This window comes from Pyrus communis, chromosome 13, assembly GCF_963583255.1.
Source record: "Pyrus communis chromosome 13, drPyrComm1.1, whole genome shotgun sequence".
In the NCBI taxonomy this organism is placed as follows: domain Eukaryota; kingdom Viridiplantae; phylum Streptophyta; class Magnoliopsida; order Rosales; family Rosaceae; genus Pyrus; species Pyrus communis.
This window is the reverse complement of record NC_084815.1, coordinates 161,752-178,139: the sequence shown is the minus strand read 5'-3', so window position 1 is coordinate 178,139 and position 16,388 is coordinate 161,752. Positions and strand designations below refer to the sequence as shown.

At 37.1% G+C, this 16,388-nt stretch overlaps 3 protein-coding genes across 6 annotated transcripts; all 3 read right to left on the bottom strand.

Annotated features, from left to right (window-relative positions):
- Positions 1-964: 964 nt before the first annotated feature.
- Positions 965-3,863, bottom strand: LOC137712885 (glucan endo-1,3-beta-glucosidase 8-like). The gene is made up of 2 exons (XM_068452068.1): positions 2,955-3,863; positions 965-2,272 (listed from the first exon to the last, which is right to left on the bottom strand). The coding sequence occupies exons 1-2, from the start codon at positions 3,281-3,283 to the stop codon at positions 1,153-1,155; spliced, it is 1,449 nt and encodes a 482-aa protein (XP_068308169.1). The 5' UTR covers positions 3,284-3,863; the 3' UTR covers positions 965-1,152.
- Positions 3,864-6,163: 2,300 nt separating this feature from the next.
- LOC137713056 (Golgi SNAP receptor complex member 1-1-like) lies at positions 6,164-10,871 on the bottom strand. 4 transcript variants are annotated; one of them, XR_011065273.1, is made up of 7 exons: positions 10,528-10,871; positions 8,631-8,870; positions 7,909-8,076; positions 7,479-7,592; positions 6,858-7,076; positions 6,719-6,749; positions 6,164-6,429 (listed from the first exon to the last, which is right to left on the bottom strand). XR_011065273.1 is itself a non-coding variant. In XM_068452293.1 (5 exons), exons 1-5 carry the CDS (start codon positions 10,564-10,566, stop codon positions 6,963-6,965), a joined length of 675 nt encoding a protein of 224 aa, XP_068308394.1. In that variant the 5' UTR covers positions 10,567-10,871; the 3' UTR covers positions 6,517-6,962. The 4 variants fall into 4 exon arrangements, 1 of the variants encoding a protein (XP_068308394.1); XR_011065271.1 differs by lacking the exon at positions 6,164-6,429 and having other exon boundaries at positions 6,517-6,749; XR_011065272.1 differs by lacking the exon at positions 6,164-6,429 and having other exon boundaries at positions 6,517-6,746.
- A 299-nt stretch (positions 10,872-11,170) lies between these two features.
- LOC137713769 (myb-related protein 2-like) lies at positions 11,171-13,913 on the bottom strand. The gene is made up of 6 exons (XM_068453119.1): positions 13,511-13,913; positions 13,303-13,379; positions 12,998-13,058; positions 12,763-12,862; positions 12,565-12,634; positions 11,171-12,474 (listed from the first exon to the last, which is right to left on the bottom strand). The coding sequence occupies exons 1-6, from the start codon at positions 13,764-13,766 to the stop codon at positions 11,701-11,703; spliced, it is 1,338 nt and encodes a 445-aa protein (XP_068309220.1). The 5' UTR covers positions 13,767-13,913; the 3' UTR covers positions 11,171-11,700.
- Between the last annotated feature and the right edge of the window lie 2,475 nt (positions 13,914-16,388).

Here is a 16,388-nt window from a genome sequence, read left to right as displayed (position 1 = left end):
TAATATGGTGACATGTGAAATAAATTAAATTAATAATTAAAAAACATAAGGTCGACTCGGTTTGGTTTTGGCCAGTTTCAAAAATATCAAACCCGAACAAAATCAAAATAAATGGATTCAATTTGGTCTTTAAATTGTTTGATTTTTCTCTTAGTCAAAATCAAACCAAACCGACCAAAACAGTTTGGATTGGTCAATTATGATGCCTACCCTTAATTGCAACTGTTAATTTTATGTTTTGAACGAAATTTTGAAATATTTGAGATTTGAACTATTTTAATTAGCCAAATTTCCTCTTCTTGTTAATTTCTACGCATTTCATCTAATTTTCTATATAACAATGTCAAGTGTTCGACACATTTGACACTTAAGAGGACAAATTAACCTTTTTCATACCAATTTGAGCCATAAAAATCAAATCCTACACGAATATGCAGTGTAAGACTTCTAAGTTTGATGTTTCTAAGTTTTAACACAATTTTGTAGTAAAAATATAAGATTGCTTCCTAAAACATATCACGTGCTCAAAAGTGACCATTAACATAAAACTGGCTGAAAAAAAAAAATTAAATAAAATAAAACATAAAATTGGACTAAATGTGCAAAATTTGACAATGAAGTGTGGCTAATTATAATAGTTCATGTCCCAAAATGTTCAACGAATTAATTTAGGACACAAGTTTGAAGTGATCGTAAAATTCAAGAGGCAAATTGGTATAACTGAATTTGTCAATAATTGCCCACTTCACTTGTTGATTACACCCAATATTGTAAATTAGGTGTTTATCAGTCAACATCTCAATCCTTCTGTCTCCTAGAATTCCCTCCCCAAATACATGAAATCCGTTGTCGTGAATGACGAAAATCGCGAAGGCAATGGAAGTGGTGCTAGTCACTAAACCTTGTATTTGTTTTGTTGGTTTAACAAGGGGCCTAAACAAAAGTGTATTTGTGAAAACGAAGGAAGATAACAGAAAATCCGATAACAATATGCATTATTATGGGTCTGGAAATACAAGGCGGAATTTGAAGCTTTAAGATATCAATTTTTTTTAAATTGATCCGTGAAACCAAAATAATCCCACAAGGCCACAGAAGAATGCACCAGGCAAAAGAAAAACAAAATAGTACATCTGAGCCATCTACAAAATCCTACAGCAACAGCAAAGTGGACAGTAACATAGCTAGCAATGCTACCAATAAGGAGGAGGACGGTGTTAGAGAAAATGCAGATGAAGTTGCTATCTGAATTATGAAATTGCAATTCCCTTGTGAGATGTTCTGTGTCGTCAACGTAGCCAAACCTTGGAAGTTACACGACAGATCATCCTGATTCTGAACCTGGTAGTACATATTAAACGCATACGAAGCATTCCCGTTTGCATCCAAATTGTTGCAAGAAGAACCATATTCCAATGCCGTGCAATCCGAAAAGGTGCAAGCATAGTTTATGTTATCTGCCAGTTTGCTCACATCTTTGGCGTTCGGGTTAAACATGCACCATTTTTTTGAAAGATACTGCACATTCTTTGCAGGCACTAGTAACTTGTTCTGACCCTGACCAGAAAGATCGACCGGGAACTTGGGCTGTCCATCATAACCGAAAATTCCCCAGTGACGCTCAAAACTTCCTGGAGCAATGCTCTTTGCATCCTCATCAATAAGTCCAAACAAGTAAACTTCAATATATCCAGGTCGCAGTGGGGTGCCTCTGTTGGTTCCAAGTCTTGTTAGAAGCCCATTATAAAATCTCAAAGCATTACCTGCATTGGCATTCTTGTCCCCGTCTGTTGGCCATCCCACCTCCCCAACCACAATGGGCATATTCCCAAATCCCACTGCTTTCAGGGAAGAGACCAAGGTATCAAAATTAGCATCGAAAACATTGGTGTACTGAATCCCAGTGCCTGTATCAACAATGGGATTGGTATCCCCATCAAAGAAGGCATAGTTGAATGGGAAGTCGTCATTCCCATATAAACTCAGGAAAGGGTAGATGTTTATTGTGAAAGGCGCTTGATTTTTGTCTAGGAACTGGACAATATCGGTCATTAGTTGAAGAATATCAGTCCGGAACCTTCCTGCAGATGGCACGGGGTTGTTTTCTGGTGAGTTGTAGACATCAGCATTTAAGGGCACAGTAGCCTTTACCGAATCTCCAACTCCGGCTTCGTTAAGGGCATTTTGAATGTTCTGAAGTGCTGGGAACGTAACATTCAGGAATGAACCATTGTACGATGTGAGGAAAGGCTCATTCCCAACTGCTACATATCTGAAAAAATAGCAAAAATGATAAGAAAACTGAAGAGTTTGTAGCAGGACTTTGTTTTCAAAAAAGCCGCAACCTTGAAATAAAGCCCGCTCACACATTAATAAGGACATAGATACAGCATATCAGTATGATAATTCCTTACTCTAATGACATAGTAATGCAGAGAAGAAGAAGAGAACACAAAACAACAATTTCCATGTTTGACTCCTTAGATCTTTGAAAAAAGTTACTGCTAAATTATTGTGCCGTGTTAGTAGTTCCGGGGAATTTGCCTCCAAGAAGGGATACATGCCTAACAAATTTCATCTATCATTCTGAGACTGATACTTAAGGAAGTGCATGTACTCCATAACAGCAGACAAGAAAAAAGAAAAACTACAAACTGGACTGAAACAGAAAGACGAATCAACTAACCTAACCGGATACCGGATCGGATTTCCAGAGAAATTTATGAAAAGAAAATCAAAAGGGCCCATGAACAAATCATAATCATAAATTTCAAGCCAACAACAAGCAATTCCAAAGTAGTTCTAGGTGATGTGATAAATAATATATCTAAAAATAGAGTAGGACAATCCTATCATGTAAGCATTGGTCACAAAAGCAAATTCTATAGCAAAATAGCAATAACAATGAAATCAATCAGGACTATAAAGGGATCGATAGCAAACTGAAGTCATACTTGATGTTAACTCCTCCGTTGAAATTGTAGCGGGTGACGTTGCGGCGGACCCATTCTTTGGCACGTTTGTAGCTGGTCATGACAGCAAGCTGATCATTAGGAATGGCAACCATGACCTCAAGACCACTGCCAGCCAAGGCACTCATGGTCGACTCCTCTGCATCGAAAAGCTTCACTTTCTGAATCCCATTGTCCTTTAGCATCTGAACCACCGTCTCCGGCGGCAACTTGTGGGTTGCCATCGTTCCCCAATTCACACCAAGACCTTCCACACCACTGCAAACACACAACACAGCCACCACAACCAAAACCCACATCATCCTTTCCATGTTTTCTTTTCCTTTTTCTTTTGACGGGAAAATTCTGGGTTTATCGAAAAGGCAGGGGAGGAGGGAAGGGAACAAAAGCAAAAGGCTTTATAGTGTAAATAGGAAGATAAATAAGAGATGAAAGATTAAGAGGGAAAAAAGAAGTTTCCTTTATGCTAACTGAAGAGAAAAAAGAGGGAAAAGTTGCAGGTGGGTCGGAGAATCGGCGATATTCCAGTGATTTTATTTTTCCCACGAAAACTGAGATGGGGGTAGTGGAGAAAGAGGGCGATCGATCCGATCCGATCCGATCCAATCCAATCCCCAATATTAGGAAGGGGAAAAAGGGAAAGCTGAAGAGGAATGAGAATAATAATAATAATAATAATAATAGGAAAGAAGAAGATGGGTTAGTGGGGGAGGGAGGGAGGGTGTATAGGGGGAAGTTACCACTCCACACGTTTTAGTAAAGTGACATCCAATCCAGAGTAGTGAGAACACCCACAACCACCTGGCTTTGGCTTGTCTGGCTGATAGACAACCCTCACTCAAAGACCGACGTTATACTCTCTCTCCTTATGCAGATGCAAGTATCGCAATCAATATATATATATATGAATCTGATCAAATTCAAAACCCCAAAACCCGCATAAGTAAAATGGTCAGAAATTCCAAGAATTTTGTAAAGGAGGATAAAAATCCAAATGATGAAACGACAAGGTAAAAACCCAATTTCTGGTTCTGGGCTCCTGGAGAGTGTCTGTCTGTCTGTCTGTCTGTCACAGACTTTTCAATTTTCAAATCGAGGGGAAGGGGAAAAGAGGGAGCTCCTCAACTCTAACGGCTAGAAATTGATTTTGTCACGCGCAGTTTGAGTTTTGAAAACCTCCCCCTAATAATAATAATAATAATATCTACTCCTCAGACTTTCTGAGCACTATAATAAATTTACCAGTAACGAATATTTTTAAGGGATTTTTGAACTTTAATCCTTGAAAAATATTAAAATTTAATAAAAAATATGGTTTGGGATATTGATTTTAGTCCTCTTATATGTACTTAATTCGAATTTATATTATATTTTTGTTTTAATATTTAATAGATACCTTATTTAATGTCGTTACATTAAAATTAAATTTTTTTATTTTTTTACACATTTTAATTCATTATATTTATTTTACTCCATCTAATTAGTATACCTAAACGTTCGTATCATAATATATTTTACTAAATTAGTGTACCGAAACGTCTGTACCAAAATATATGATACCAAACTAGTATACCGAAATGTTAGTACCTAAATATATTATAATAAACTAGTGTACCGAAATATCCGTATCTAAACATATTATACTAACCTAATGTACCGAAATGTTCGTACCTAAATATATTGTAATGAATTAGTGGCACATAAGAAAACATGCAAAAACATGTGTACCGAAAAATTTTTATAAAAATTTTTCTTATATAAGATACTTACCATAATGAGAATTAAAATTTATAAGATACTTATCATAATGAGAATTAAAATTTAATTTATGAACAACATAAAATTATAAATAATAAAGAAAGACATTTAATATGTTGTCATTAAATAGAGTCTAGGGACTAAAATCAATTTTTAATCTTGTATAAGATATTTTTCTAAACTTCAGCTTATTTAAGGATTAAAATTTAGTTTTTTATATTTTTAAAAGTAAATTTTGAAAAATTGGGGAAGGGAATAACAGTGAAATGCCAAGTGTGCGTCTGTCTCTTAGGCTCGGTTGGGTTGGATTGCTTTCTTTGCTTCCGATTCGATTCCGATGTGCAAAGTCACCTTTTGATGTATCATCAGAACAAAGCACTTGTCTTTTTCTCTTTCTTTTGGCTTTTGGATTCCAAGCTAGAATCCGAACAAGTTCCGTGGTTTTTTTGTTTATTCAGTCGGAAGCAATGATAAAAAAACGTCAATTAAATTAACATGTATGGAAAATCTAAAAGTTAGGTTATGGCTCGGTGTGGCCCACTAACCCCTAACTCCGCTCGACATACCACGTTTTTTTCCCACTACTATTTCTGATGGGCAAGGCAAAAAGGCAAAGTTCCAACGTGTTTTTTTTTTTTTTTTTTTTTTTTAATACATTAATATTTTTACACTAAGATAAGATGATAGAAAATTCAGCTAAATCACATAATAGACAATTTAAATTAGTATCAAATTCGCCATTCACAAGATTTGAACCTAAAACTTCTCACTTCTAAATGAAAAAAAATATCACAAGACCGTAGTACTAGTGACTAGAAAGCCCCAACGTTGAATATGGAGGATGGCACCCTCGTTTCAAAAAGTGACCGTGAAGTTGAAGGAAGTGGGTGGCCCCTTTCACTTTAAATGATCTTTGGTCGGTCGCCTTGCGATAATAAGATCCGATCCAATTTTTTGAAATTGGGAAAGAAACACAGACAGGCTAGGAGGTGTTAAATTTTAAACTTAAAATTTAAATTTGGATATTTTGATTTTCATTTAATATGATAAATTTAAATATAAAATAAAAATTCATATTTATTTTCTTTGCATTGAGAATGAAAGAAAATAAATTAATAGGTATAAAAGTATTAAATATTGCATTGGTAATGGAAAAAAAAAAAAACAAAAAGACAATGCTTTAAACCAATAAAAAATTAATAAAAAGTATTTAATATTATTAAAAAAAATTGAAGGCTCTATGTCAGCAAATGAGAGAGATGTTATTCCAAGTCAAGTCACATCATATTTGACTTTTCCGTTAGAAAACATTATTGTTGTCTTTTTTACTGTTATTGTTAATTTAACGTTTTGACATTAGTTGAGAGCCAAGGCCGGTTGCCTGAGCCTGATAAACAAAGAAGCGCCTGCCCGAACCATGTGGAATAATGGCAGGTAAGCATTCGCGAAGGGGTGGGCCGAGTTAGTTCGGTTCCCCGTTAATCCTACATGCTGAACAAGAGATGAATAGCATTCATACTCAAACTCTATCCGTGGGTATGATCGGGGGAATTGTCTATAAACCTTGAAAACCAAATCCAGAAAATATTTCAAAGACACAAGTTTCATTTATTTCAGTAAGTAAATTTGTGACCTTAACTAGAGATGGCGGGTGGTGTGGTCGCTGCCATGGTTGCAGAACCCAAAGAGGGGCACTGTCCTGTGGAGCAAAAGAAATCAGATAATAGATAGGCATAGATTAGTAATTTCTGAACAAAAGAAAACATTGACAAGAGGAACTAACATATTACAAACAATGGTATCAAACTTCCCGTGCCTGTAATTCACTTCTAGTATTTTGGTGGCCTAAGGCCTTCTTTTCCACACCATCATTAATCACGAAATATCTTAATCAAGTGAAGAGAAACATATTTAACAAAAGTTGATATAAGTATGTTGTTTGTTTCCATCTAAAACAAACTATGTACTAATACATCAGAGTCACTTACATCATTACGCTGGTGGCACGCTGTAACCCTGCTGAAAATCAGAAATTAAATCGACACTCAAGCTCAATGAAAGAACATGAAATAACACGGAATGCCTACATCCATTGTATTTTGTACTCCTAAGAAACAAATCACTTACAGTAATACAGGTTCGTTCGAGAAAACTCAAGGAAAAAATGGTATCTTTTTCTCTTTCTCACTCACAGATGGTCCCCCCACACAAATGCCTGATCCTCATAGATCCTCACTTTGACAACCAGTAGATAAATATGAGAAATGTGCATACGGACGCAATGAGAGAAAGAATGATGGTATCCATAGACTTTTTACGCTTTATAGCGGACAGCATTTGATTTACCTGCACCATCACATCTTTGAGCGTCAATCAAGAGAACTAAAGAGTACAGAAATAATAAATGACAGATATACACATTTCAAGGGATTAAAATCCATAATTTCTTTACTTCATTTTTGCGTTGCCCTTCAAACAAGTCATCCTTTTATTACGCAATAATTTCAGACCAGGCACTTTCTTAGCCTACTCGCTATTAGGATTCATCAAATCTAGTTTTGGTATCAAAAAATTCAGTTAACTTTGTAGTGGTGAAATACTTTCTGCAATTAACCTATTGCATGCATTAACTCTTATTCATAGAATGAAAGAGAAACATTTTGATTCTGTTTCATGAGGGAACTATGTAACAACAAAACGCCAAAGAAATAACTAACACATCAAGGACCACAATTACTGGTTTTATACCGTTGGAAGGCGGCTGCCAATATTGCTGAGCTTTGAATTAATACCACCAAAAGTGGAGCGTTGAAGGACAAGTGAACCAAGGGTTGCTTGAGCTTGAGAGATCACATTATCCACCTGCAGTAACAGAATAGATTGGGAATTCAATATAAATCACAATTTGAATGCTTCATTTGCCAAACCCCAGATAAGGGATGTAAAATCAATCCAAGGACTCTAAACCACCATCAGCTAAGAGAAGTGCTACCCTGCACAATAAAATTCTGTTTCACTTCCTAACTATGAAGACGTCCATTTCTCTTCCGTCAAAGCCATATGATATATATCTTTAGGTCTTTACTAAAACAATCATTAAAACTGGGTCCTAATAAAACGGATCACCACCCAACTTAATCTGTACAGATAAAAAAATGTGTCACTTTAATTTCCGTACCTGTCCTGTACTTCGGCTAACAGCAGCATGCTCTTTGAGGAGAGCGTTTTCAGCAGAACCAACACCATCTTCCAAGTCTACTCTTGTTCGATCAAACTCCCTAAAATCCTCAAGGAGTGAAGCATGCTCTTGCTTAGCTCTAAGGCTGTTGCGGAGACGATAGAACTCCTGCACTTCAATCATGATTCACGTCTAACAAAAAATTGAAATCTGCTGGGTTCAATCTTAGGAATTATATGTTTTATAGCAAAGACAGCACAAATGATTCAAAGAATGTACAAACAAAATTGAATAAAATTCAGGATATTAGTTGCTTCACCAGCATATAGCATGAGGCCAAATCTCAAGCTATCTTGCTGAAAAACGAATAGTAATAATATATCTGTAACTTAGAGCTCAGCTCAGAATGATCATCCACATTTTGACTGTTCAAACTCTCAATTTCAACTCCAGATAGAACTCGGAACACTAATGAAAAACGAAAAACAAGGGATTGGATAATGACCAGTAATACAAATTCCTTCTTAAAAACATAAGGGTCTTGACTTCAAGAGATTTATAAGGTGGCATGAGAGCTCATAGAACACGTCATTCATGCCGGTTGGACTATGGATCAACCCACAGCACATTCAAGACACCTTAGCAACATATCGTTCAAAAAAAACAAAACTGCCATCCCATGTTCACCTTAGCATATTTAAGAGGCCAGATTGCCAGAATACCTGAGTGAGATCTTGGAAAATTTCTTGATGTCTAGTCAAGGTATGAGAAACCATTTCTGATCCTCCTGATGATACCCATGCTTGCATTTGTGAATTTACTTGTTGGAGTTGCTTTAATTGTCGATCAATCCCAGATTCAAGATCATTCTCGGCAGTACCAACTTTTGCAGAACCCTTTGCAGAGACAAACTTACGATAAGAATTCATCTGCTCATCCAACTGCGCTTCAAGTTTCCTTGCCTGAAATTACAAATAGATTAAAAAAAAAAATCATTTTAAGAAAGCAAAATTCCCAGTTATCTAGATTTAGTACGAAGGGAACTACATGGAAGAGGAAACAAATGAAAAAAATTAGCATAGCACATCCGTGATCATGCACTTTACAGACAAACGGAATTAATATTTCCATTTAGGTTGAGCCAATGTGATTATATTATATGATATGTAAACAAACTCGATGTCTTACTGAAGTACCTTCGCTTAAAAGATTCAGAAAAAATCAGTAGCTTAAACCAAATATTCAAAATTCATGCTCAAAAAGTGACACTGGGAATCAGAAGGCCAAGTGAAAATTCGTGCTTCACCTAATACTAGTACCTTCGTGATAGCAAAATGTTCAACCTTTCAACACAATCAGGGAGTAAAATTCATAAGTTCAAGAAACATATAGGAAAAAAAGAGATGCACTAACTGAATCTTGAAATATTCACCACGAAGTCTTTAGCATTCTTGAAAATAGTATCATGATTTAGATGAGAAGCTTAATAATAAGAATCCCTGGATGAGTAGATTGTTACCACAGCTCAACCTTGTTCTTTTTTCATCTTTCGGTCTCCCTTGTAACAGAAGTGAAGAATGACCCGGCCCAGACTTTTTCAAATTGCACATATTTAATATTTCTTTAGCTGAGGATTATATCATTGCTCATCAGGACGATGCTGACGTCCAATGATCTACTATTTTCGTTAGAGTGTGCACGAATGAAAATTGAGGTGGTGGTGGAATCATAGTAGTGATTTCATGTTAGACATTACTACCAGGGTTTTAAAGGAGGGGAGGGTGTTGGCTTTCTAGGTCTGTTTGGCATTCAAAGGCCCGTACCAAAGTAGCTCTTTTTCACTTTGGGCCTATGCTTTGAGGAAGATGTTCTTATATGATGTCCATAGAGGAAAATCATTATTTTGAATTGTCATATGCAGAGAGTATGTCAAGAAGAGGGTCATCTATTACTGCACAGATCTAATCGTAGTTCTCATTTAAGTAATGACACAGGCGGCAGAAGAGGAATGCTATAGGGACTTTGAGTCCCATACAACAATGGGGCCCTATTCAAAATTGCTAGTTGAAGTTAAATTTTGATCCTATGCCTAGCTAAGGTACATTAATCTTCCAATAGAATCCGATTTGAAATTTTTACTAGAATTTCTTTTAATTCGTTTTTGTTAACCAAACAGAACTATATGCCGCAGGCAATTGAGCATGATTCAATTACAAGTCTTGTAACTTTCCATATTCTTTTCTTCAATCAAATTTCTCCACTTAGCAATTACAGTTCTGATCGAAGCTAAAATTTAACAATTTGTTGCTAGAAGAAAGGGAATTTATCAATTTAACTCACCAATCACAAACAAATCCAAATTGACGATAAAAGTTTGAAGAAAAAAACGCAAACTGATCTCAAACAATACAACCTACCGACAACTTGAACTAAAAGAAAAGGCAAAAGCAATAAGCACTAGTCTAGTTGCAGAATTCAAAGCTGTTATCGAAATGGATAATATCTAAGGCAAACCAAACAGGATTCAGGAAATCGTCAGTTACCCGAGAAAGTTGAGAATTGCGAAGGAGGAAATCATACTGAAAGTATTGATCATCGCTGAAGAGGAAAAAGGAGTACCTGTTTGCGAAGAGCGTCCCATGAGCTCGGCACCTCCATCTCCACCGACACCACAAATACAAACACAAACAAAAACACAGAGGCCGATCTTCCAAAATTGAAAATCAAATCACTTGTCGTTTACGTTTCACCACAAACAGAACCAAAGGTTTCTCCTTCTTCTTGGTCGATTGATTCAGATTTTGAGAGGGTTGGGGAAGTGGGGTTGTATGGAGACGGAGACAGGCGGTCTGCTTTCAATTTTCAACGGCAGTTTGTTGTTTGGCCGTGGCCTCCTCCTCACGATATTTCAGATGCGTTCGAAACGAAGAATTAATTATCTTCCAAAAATAAAATGGCGTGGGGAGAAAAGGTCCAAACGAAGAATGTTAAAAGACTGGACGGTGGTGGTTGGTCCATTACCAAAAGACCAATGCGAGCAGAGGCCCACTCCAATCCAATCCAATCCAATCCAAGCTGCACACAGACCGTTGTACGTGCCAGAATTATAGGGAAAAAGAATTCAATGAGCAATTGACCCCAAAAAACAAAAAAAAAATGCTAAATACCTTGCCAATGTTTATTAGAAAGGGTTTATACTGTTTTATATGGTATAAACTTTATAGCAACTGTTTTCTGAATTATACTTCCATTGGCATTTTGATTCATGAATTTGATCATCTCAAAATTTGTCATACGTTACATTTTGTCATCCTCCGTCATTTCTGTCTATTTAGAGATGACCTTAATCTTTCATACAGTTCATTCTTTTGCATTCATAGTCTATTCCTATCATGAAATAGAGCCCCATACCACACGAGATTAAGACGATTTTGATTATGATAACGGTACAAGCTTTAATGTGATCGACAACCGTGTTCGGAGCCTAGGGGAGATTGGGTGGATTAACATTAGAGTTTACTGAACGAACGTGAGATCAAGACATATTCTGCTTTCTAGTCCTGGAACTCTCAATCATATATAAAAAGATATTACATCCTGCTTGCCTGAGCTACTTGTTATGTAATTGATCTAAATTAATAGCTAGGTGTGAATATCTTTGTGCTGCAACGTATTCCTTTCAGCTCGATTGAACAATACGTTTGCAGCACGCTATCATGCTCTGTCTATCCTTTGGTATGAAGCTGAAATTGCAGTGTTTTTATCCCCTTGATTCACCCACTGTAAGCCTACTTAGCTCCAGCTGAAGCCATTCAAGTCAAACTGTCTGCAACTTGAAGAAGCATCATTATCATCATGAGCATTTAGGTCTAGCTTTGCTGCAAAGTAAGGCACTGATCTGTATCCTTGAGAAACTTTCGCACCCTTGACTTTAGCTGAATCGGCCCTGCTGCTGTTTGTTCGTTCTAAAAAGCTGCCATCTGAGTCTCTTCCCTTGCTATCGAGATTCCATCTTTCTCCTTGTAGTCCAATGCTCATGGATAAGTCACTAGACCTTGTTTCTGCAGCAGGGAACATTCTTTTTTCTGCATCTTTACTTATGGAGGAAATAAACATGTTATTCTCCTTCATATCTTCACACCAATTAAGTTGACTAGTGTTTTGGAGCATTGGCGGCTGCGCTCGTTCTGTATCTTTTTGTTCCAGGACTGCTGTCACCCTGCCATTGTAATTTGGTCTTAGAGGCACTCCACTGCTGTGTATCTGATCTTGGTCCTTTTTCGATCCTTCACAAAAAGTTAGGCAGCTGTCCATTGAGCAATCGGTGGGCTGCTGGTTCGTTTGCGTTTGCTGAGGGCACAATCCCTGTAATTCTTTGAGCTCTGTGAAGGAAGAGTTCAAGCATTGGGTGGATACTTTGGACACCAGCTCAGAGAGTTGAACTTGGGCAGCTTCAAGTCCTACTGTACCTAAGTTTTGTCGTCCTAGCGTCTCCTGGGCTTTCTCCAGCACAGACTGCAGGTATTTTCCTTGAGACTCTATACGAAGTTGCAAGTGCCGCTGAACCTGGTTTTCGGTCAGAACAAATTGTAAGAATAACGCTGCTATAATGGGAAGGAGTTTTTGCTCTACTGAGTGCCAAGAGCACGCCCTTACCTCAAGTTGCTCATGTAGCCTTCTCTGGACTTCAATTTGCATCTCCAGTGTTTCAGTTATATGTAAGCCTCTGGAATTAAATGAGAATTGCCATTGTGAGCCTAAATCTCATACATATTGAGGTAATTATAAGATGATAAATAAATGAAAAATTAACAGATGATCAAGCGGGTAAATGAGTGGCAGCAGCCAGCTTACTTGTTTGATTGGGGTGCAATGCCAGTGCTCGTAGTGCTCATCTGACTTCCATTTGCTTCAGATATTAATCTTTCTCCTGCCACTGAAACTGGAACTGGACCTGTACATATACAATGTCATGGTCCAAACTATTAACAATGTTAAATTAAACTGGCTGTAAATTAAGTGCAAACGAATCAATGTATATATATCTTAAGAGGAGGAATTGAACAAATGATTAGTCTCCTCTGCTTACCAATTTTGGTGAGGCTACTAGTAACGTGCCCTCCATGCAGATTCTTGCTAAGCCTGTACTTCTGTTTGGCAAAAACCAAAAAAATGACTGGCTTAAAATTGATTTCAATTATAATGGCTGGATTAAAATTAGTTTCACTTTGTTGCTTGGAGCTGAAGAAAATGAAACTAATGCTTGAATACTTGATTGTGGCATTTTCCTTTTTAAAATGGCCGATTAAATTGCAATCTAATTAATTAGAACTAAATGGAGATTTTGAAATCAGTTGAACTTAATGGTGGTAGAAAAACATTGAAGTAAAGTACCTGAAGATGACTCTTTAAGTGGTATAATGTCAGGCCGGGAATCCCCATAAGTTTCATAACTGTTTTTGGAGTAGCCTCTGCATAACATTGGAAATCATCATAACTTTATTAATTAAGTGGAATTAATATAATGATCAGCTCAGCTCTCAGCTCTCAGCTCTCAGCTGGGAGCTAGCTAGTATTAGTAAGTAAATAGAGTAGTACTCACTATCTGCTCCTCCAAGCTGGTTAACTGCCTCGATAAATCGCTCGTGGAGATCGGGGGTCCATTTGAGTCTAGGCTTGGCATCGGTTGAGAGGACAAGGCCTGAATCTCCTGCAGGGCTATTTTGGTCACCTTGCTGTAGAAACAAATGCCTTTCAGAAGGGATGTTAGGCATCGATATTCTGCTTGAAGAAGCAGAGTGGATGATCTTCTTTCCTTGGTGTTGGTGTTGGTGCTGCTGCTGATGATGGTACATCATTTGTATATATAAAAAATATTATTCTGCCTTCAACAATCAAAACTTAGTCTTTCTTTTTGCTTCTTCTTTCTTCGATCTCCTGGATATATTTATCTGTGTGTTTCTCACAGAACAAAGGGTGTGGTGAAGATGGCTTTTATAAGGCAAGCGAAATTGGTTTGTGGGGTATGAATGATATGAGGGGAATGGCATGGCAATATGATATATATGGCATACAAGAAGAATCTCAAGTGAAAACTAACTCATCAACCAATCAAATATTCACAGCCACATCCAGCAACTTTTTCCTTTCCTTTTTTATGCTTATAATTGTGTGGGAAGTGTGAGTGTGGACCATGCAATGTATGTACCCATTTGAATTTCTTGATAGTACCACAGTAGATTGCCCCACATGTAAAGCTCAACAGCCACGCATGTTCTACGTCATTCAATTCATGATCCACGCAAGGGGCATGTGAGGATATGAAGTTAAAAAAGTCTCACATTGATAAAAGGATAAATCTTGCATGTGTTTATAAGTAATTGAACAACTTCTTACATTGGCAATATTAGTTTTATGGTTGAACTTCAACTTTCTTTACAACCTAACATTAATTATTTCCATTTTCTTAGACTACGAGTAACTTAACTTAATCACTCTCCCTTAGTTATATGAAAATCGTAATGCTTAATTTGTATTATTAGATGATTTAAGTACGTGTATACCAAAATATATTGATCATCCACCATTTCTTTATTTATCTATATTTTCTTTGTGCGCGCCCGCGCGGGGGGTATTCCGTATTCGTATATTTATCTATATTTTCTTTGTGCGCGCCCGCGCGGGGGGTATTCCGTATTCGTATCCATTCTCGTGCTCGTGCTGGCAATGCCAAAGCTGCTGGGAATCTCATTCCTTCCTTTTAGAGATGAGGAGAATCCAATCCCACTATACATGGCCTTCAAGGGCCCCCCTTCACCTCTCAAGTCCTCAACCGGAAGGTTCTTAGAATTTCCATATCTTTAGTAGTACAGATACTTGTAATCGATCCTTCACCAATATTGCGTCATTTGCCTTGACTGCTCTTGACTCTTGGGGGTAGTTTTTGTTTGTGTGAGCGGCGTGCGTGTTATTTTCAGGACTCGTCACTTGAAGAGGTGTTTGTTTCTCCCGTTGTGAATGTGTGTATGATATATAAATACTATTACTTGGCTGTGTGATGGATCAGCATGTTATATAAATACTATTACTTGAGACAAATCAAACAAGGTTTTGGTAATTATTTCTGGAGTATTTTGGAGAGGCAGATTCTGTTGACTGGAGCACCTATATATGATCTAGCTAGCTAACAACGACAAAAAGGAAAAAATTGGGAGAGAAGTTAGAGATATTGAGATGCTGCCCTGCTTGGGCTTGGAGTGTGCGTGTGTCCGTGCACGGAGATCTCCATTTTTCACTGGAAGGCAGGCAGGCAGGCAGGCAGGCAAGGAATGGAATAAATTAATGAATACATTCCATTTTGTCTCCCTGAGAAAGTTTGGCACTTATTCAGCAGAGCAGCCCACGACGTACATTAGTATAAAATAAAATATGAGGTGGGACCCACCCAAGCCAACCCAAATTCCCTAGCTTATTTCTTCAATTGGCGGATTGGCTGCCCTCCTGTTTGGATGCCTTTCCCGTTCTTTACTATTTGTGTAATCACGGTTAAGCCACGTCAATATTTTATATTCCTATTGTTTTTTATCTTATTATCTCTATAAAAAAAATTAATATAAAATATTGACGTGACTTAACCGTGATCATATAAAATAGAATAAGAAGAAAAAAGCACCCAAACAAGGGACAAACAAACTGCTTCCAATTGACAATGGCATAAAACAGCGGGCCCCTCGGCGAAGAATCCTAAGCAACCGGGACCGACAAATAGGAAACAAGGAAAGAAAGGAAAGATTTCTTTTACTTGCATTCTCATCTGGATGGACTCTGATTCAAATCAAAAGAGTCGATTTCATTTCTCACTTCCACAATCCACACCCACCCGCAGGTGATCAAGCCCAAATTGATTTAGATCATCATTAGCTAGGCACTTTCACAATTATAACATCTTCTCCTTTTATTACTGTAATTTAGGCATCTTTTTCTTCTAAGTAACCTTTTTCTTCCCCAACTCAGTTGTTGTAATCATCAATCAAATCTTCGTAAACCATCAAGCAATCGTACGTAAGTCTTTATCAATAAACCTCATTTGAGTGGTCAAAACTATAAAAATCTACAAATTAAAATGATTCAAAATTTGCCTATTCTCACCCCAAGGAAAATAAAATGTGACAACAAACACACAATGAACATTGTGAAAATATTTCTACATCGCGCGTTAAAATATTGTTTATTTTATTTTATTTTTTCCTTTACAATGTTTAATTTATAACCGATGAATTTGATGACTTAAACTTGAGAATCAGATTGTTGAGTCCATTCCAAATGTTTTCCATGATCCTCTCCGAAGGATACATTAATATTTGGGCCATATCTGGTTTTCCTACGCAATGTGGTTGTTCTTTAAACATTATACTTCACAACGAGCCAACGAATTTATATGAACTCATAATTATTCACCACCATATAACACGTACGTGCGT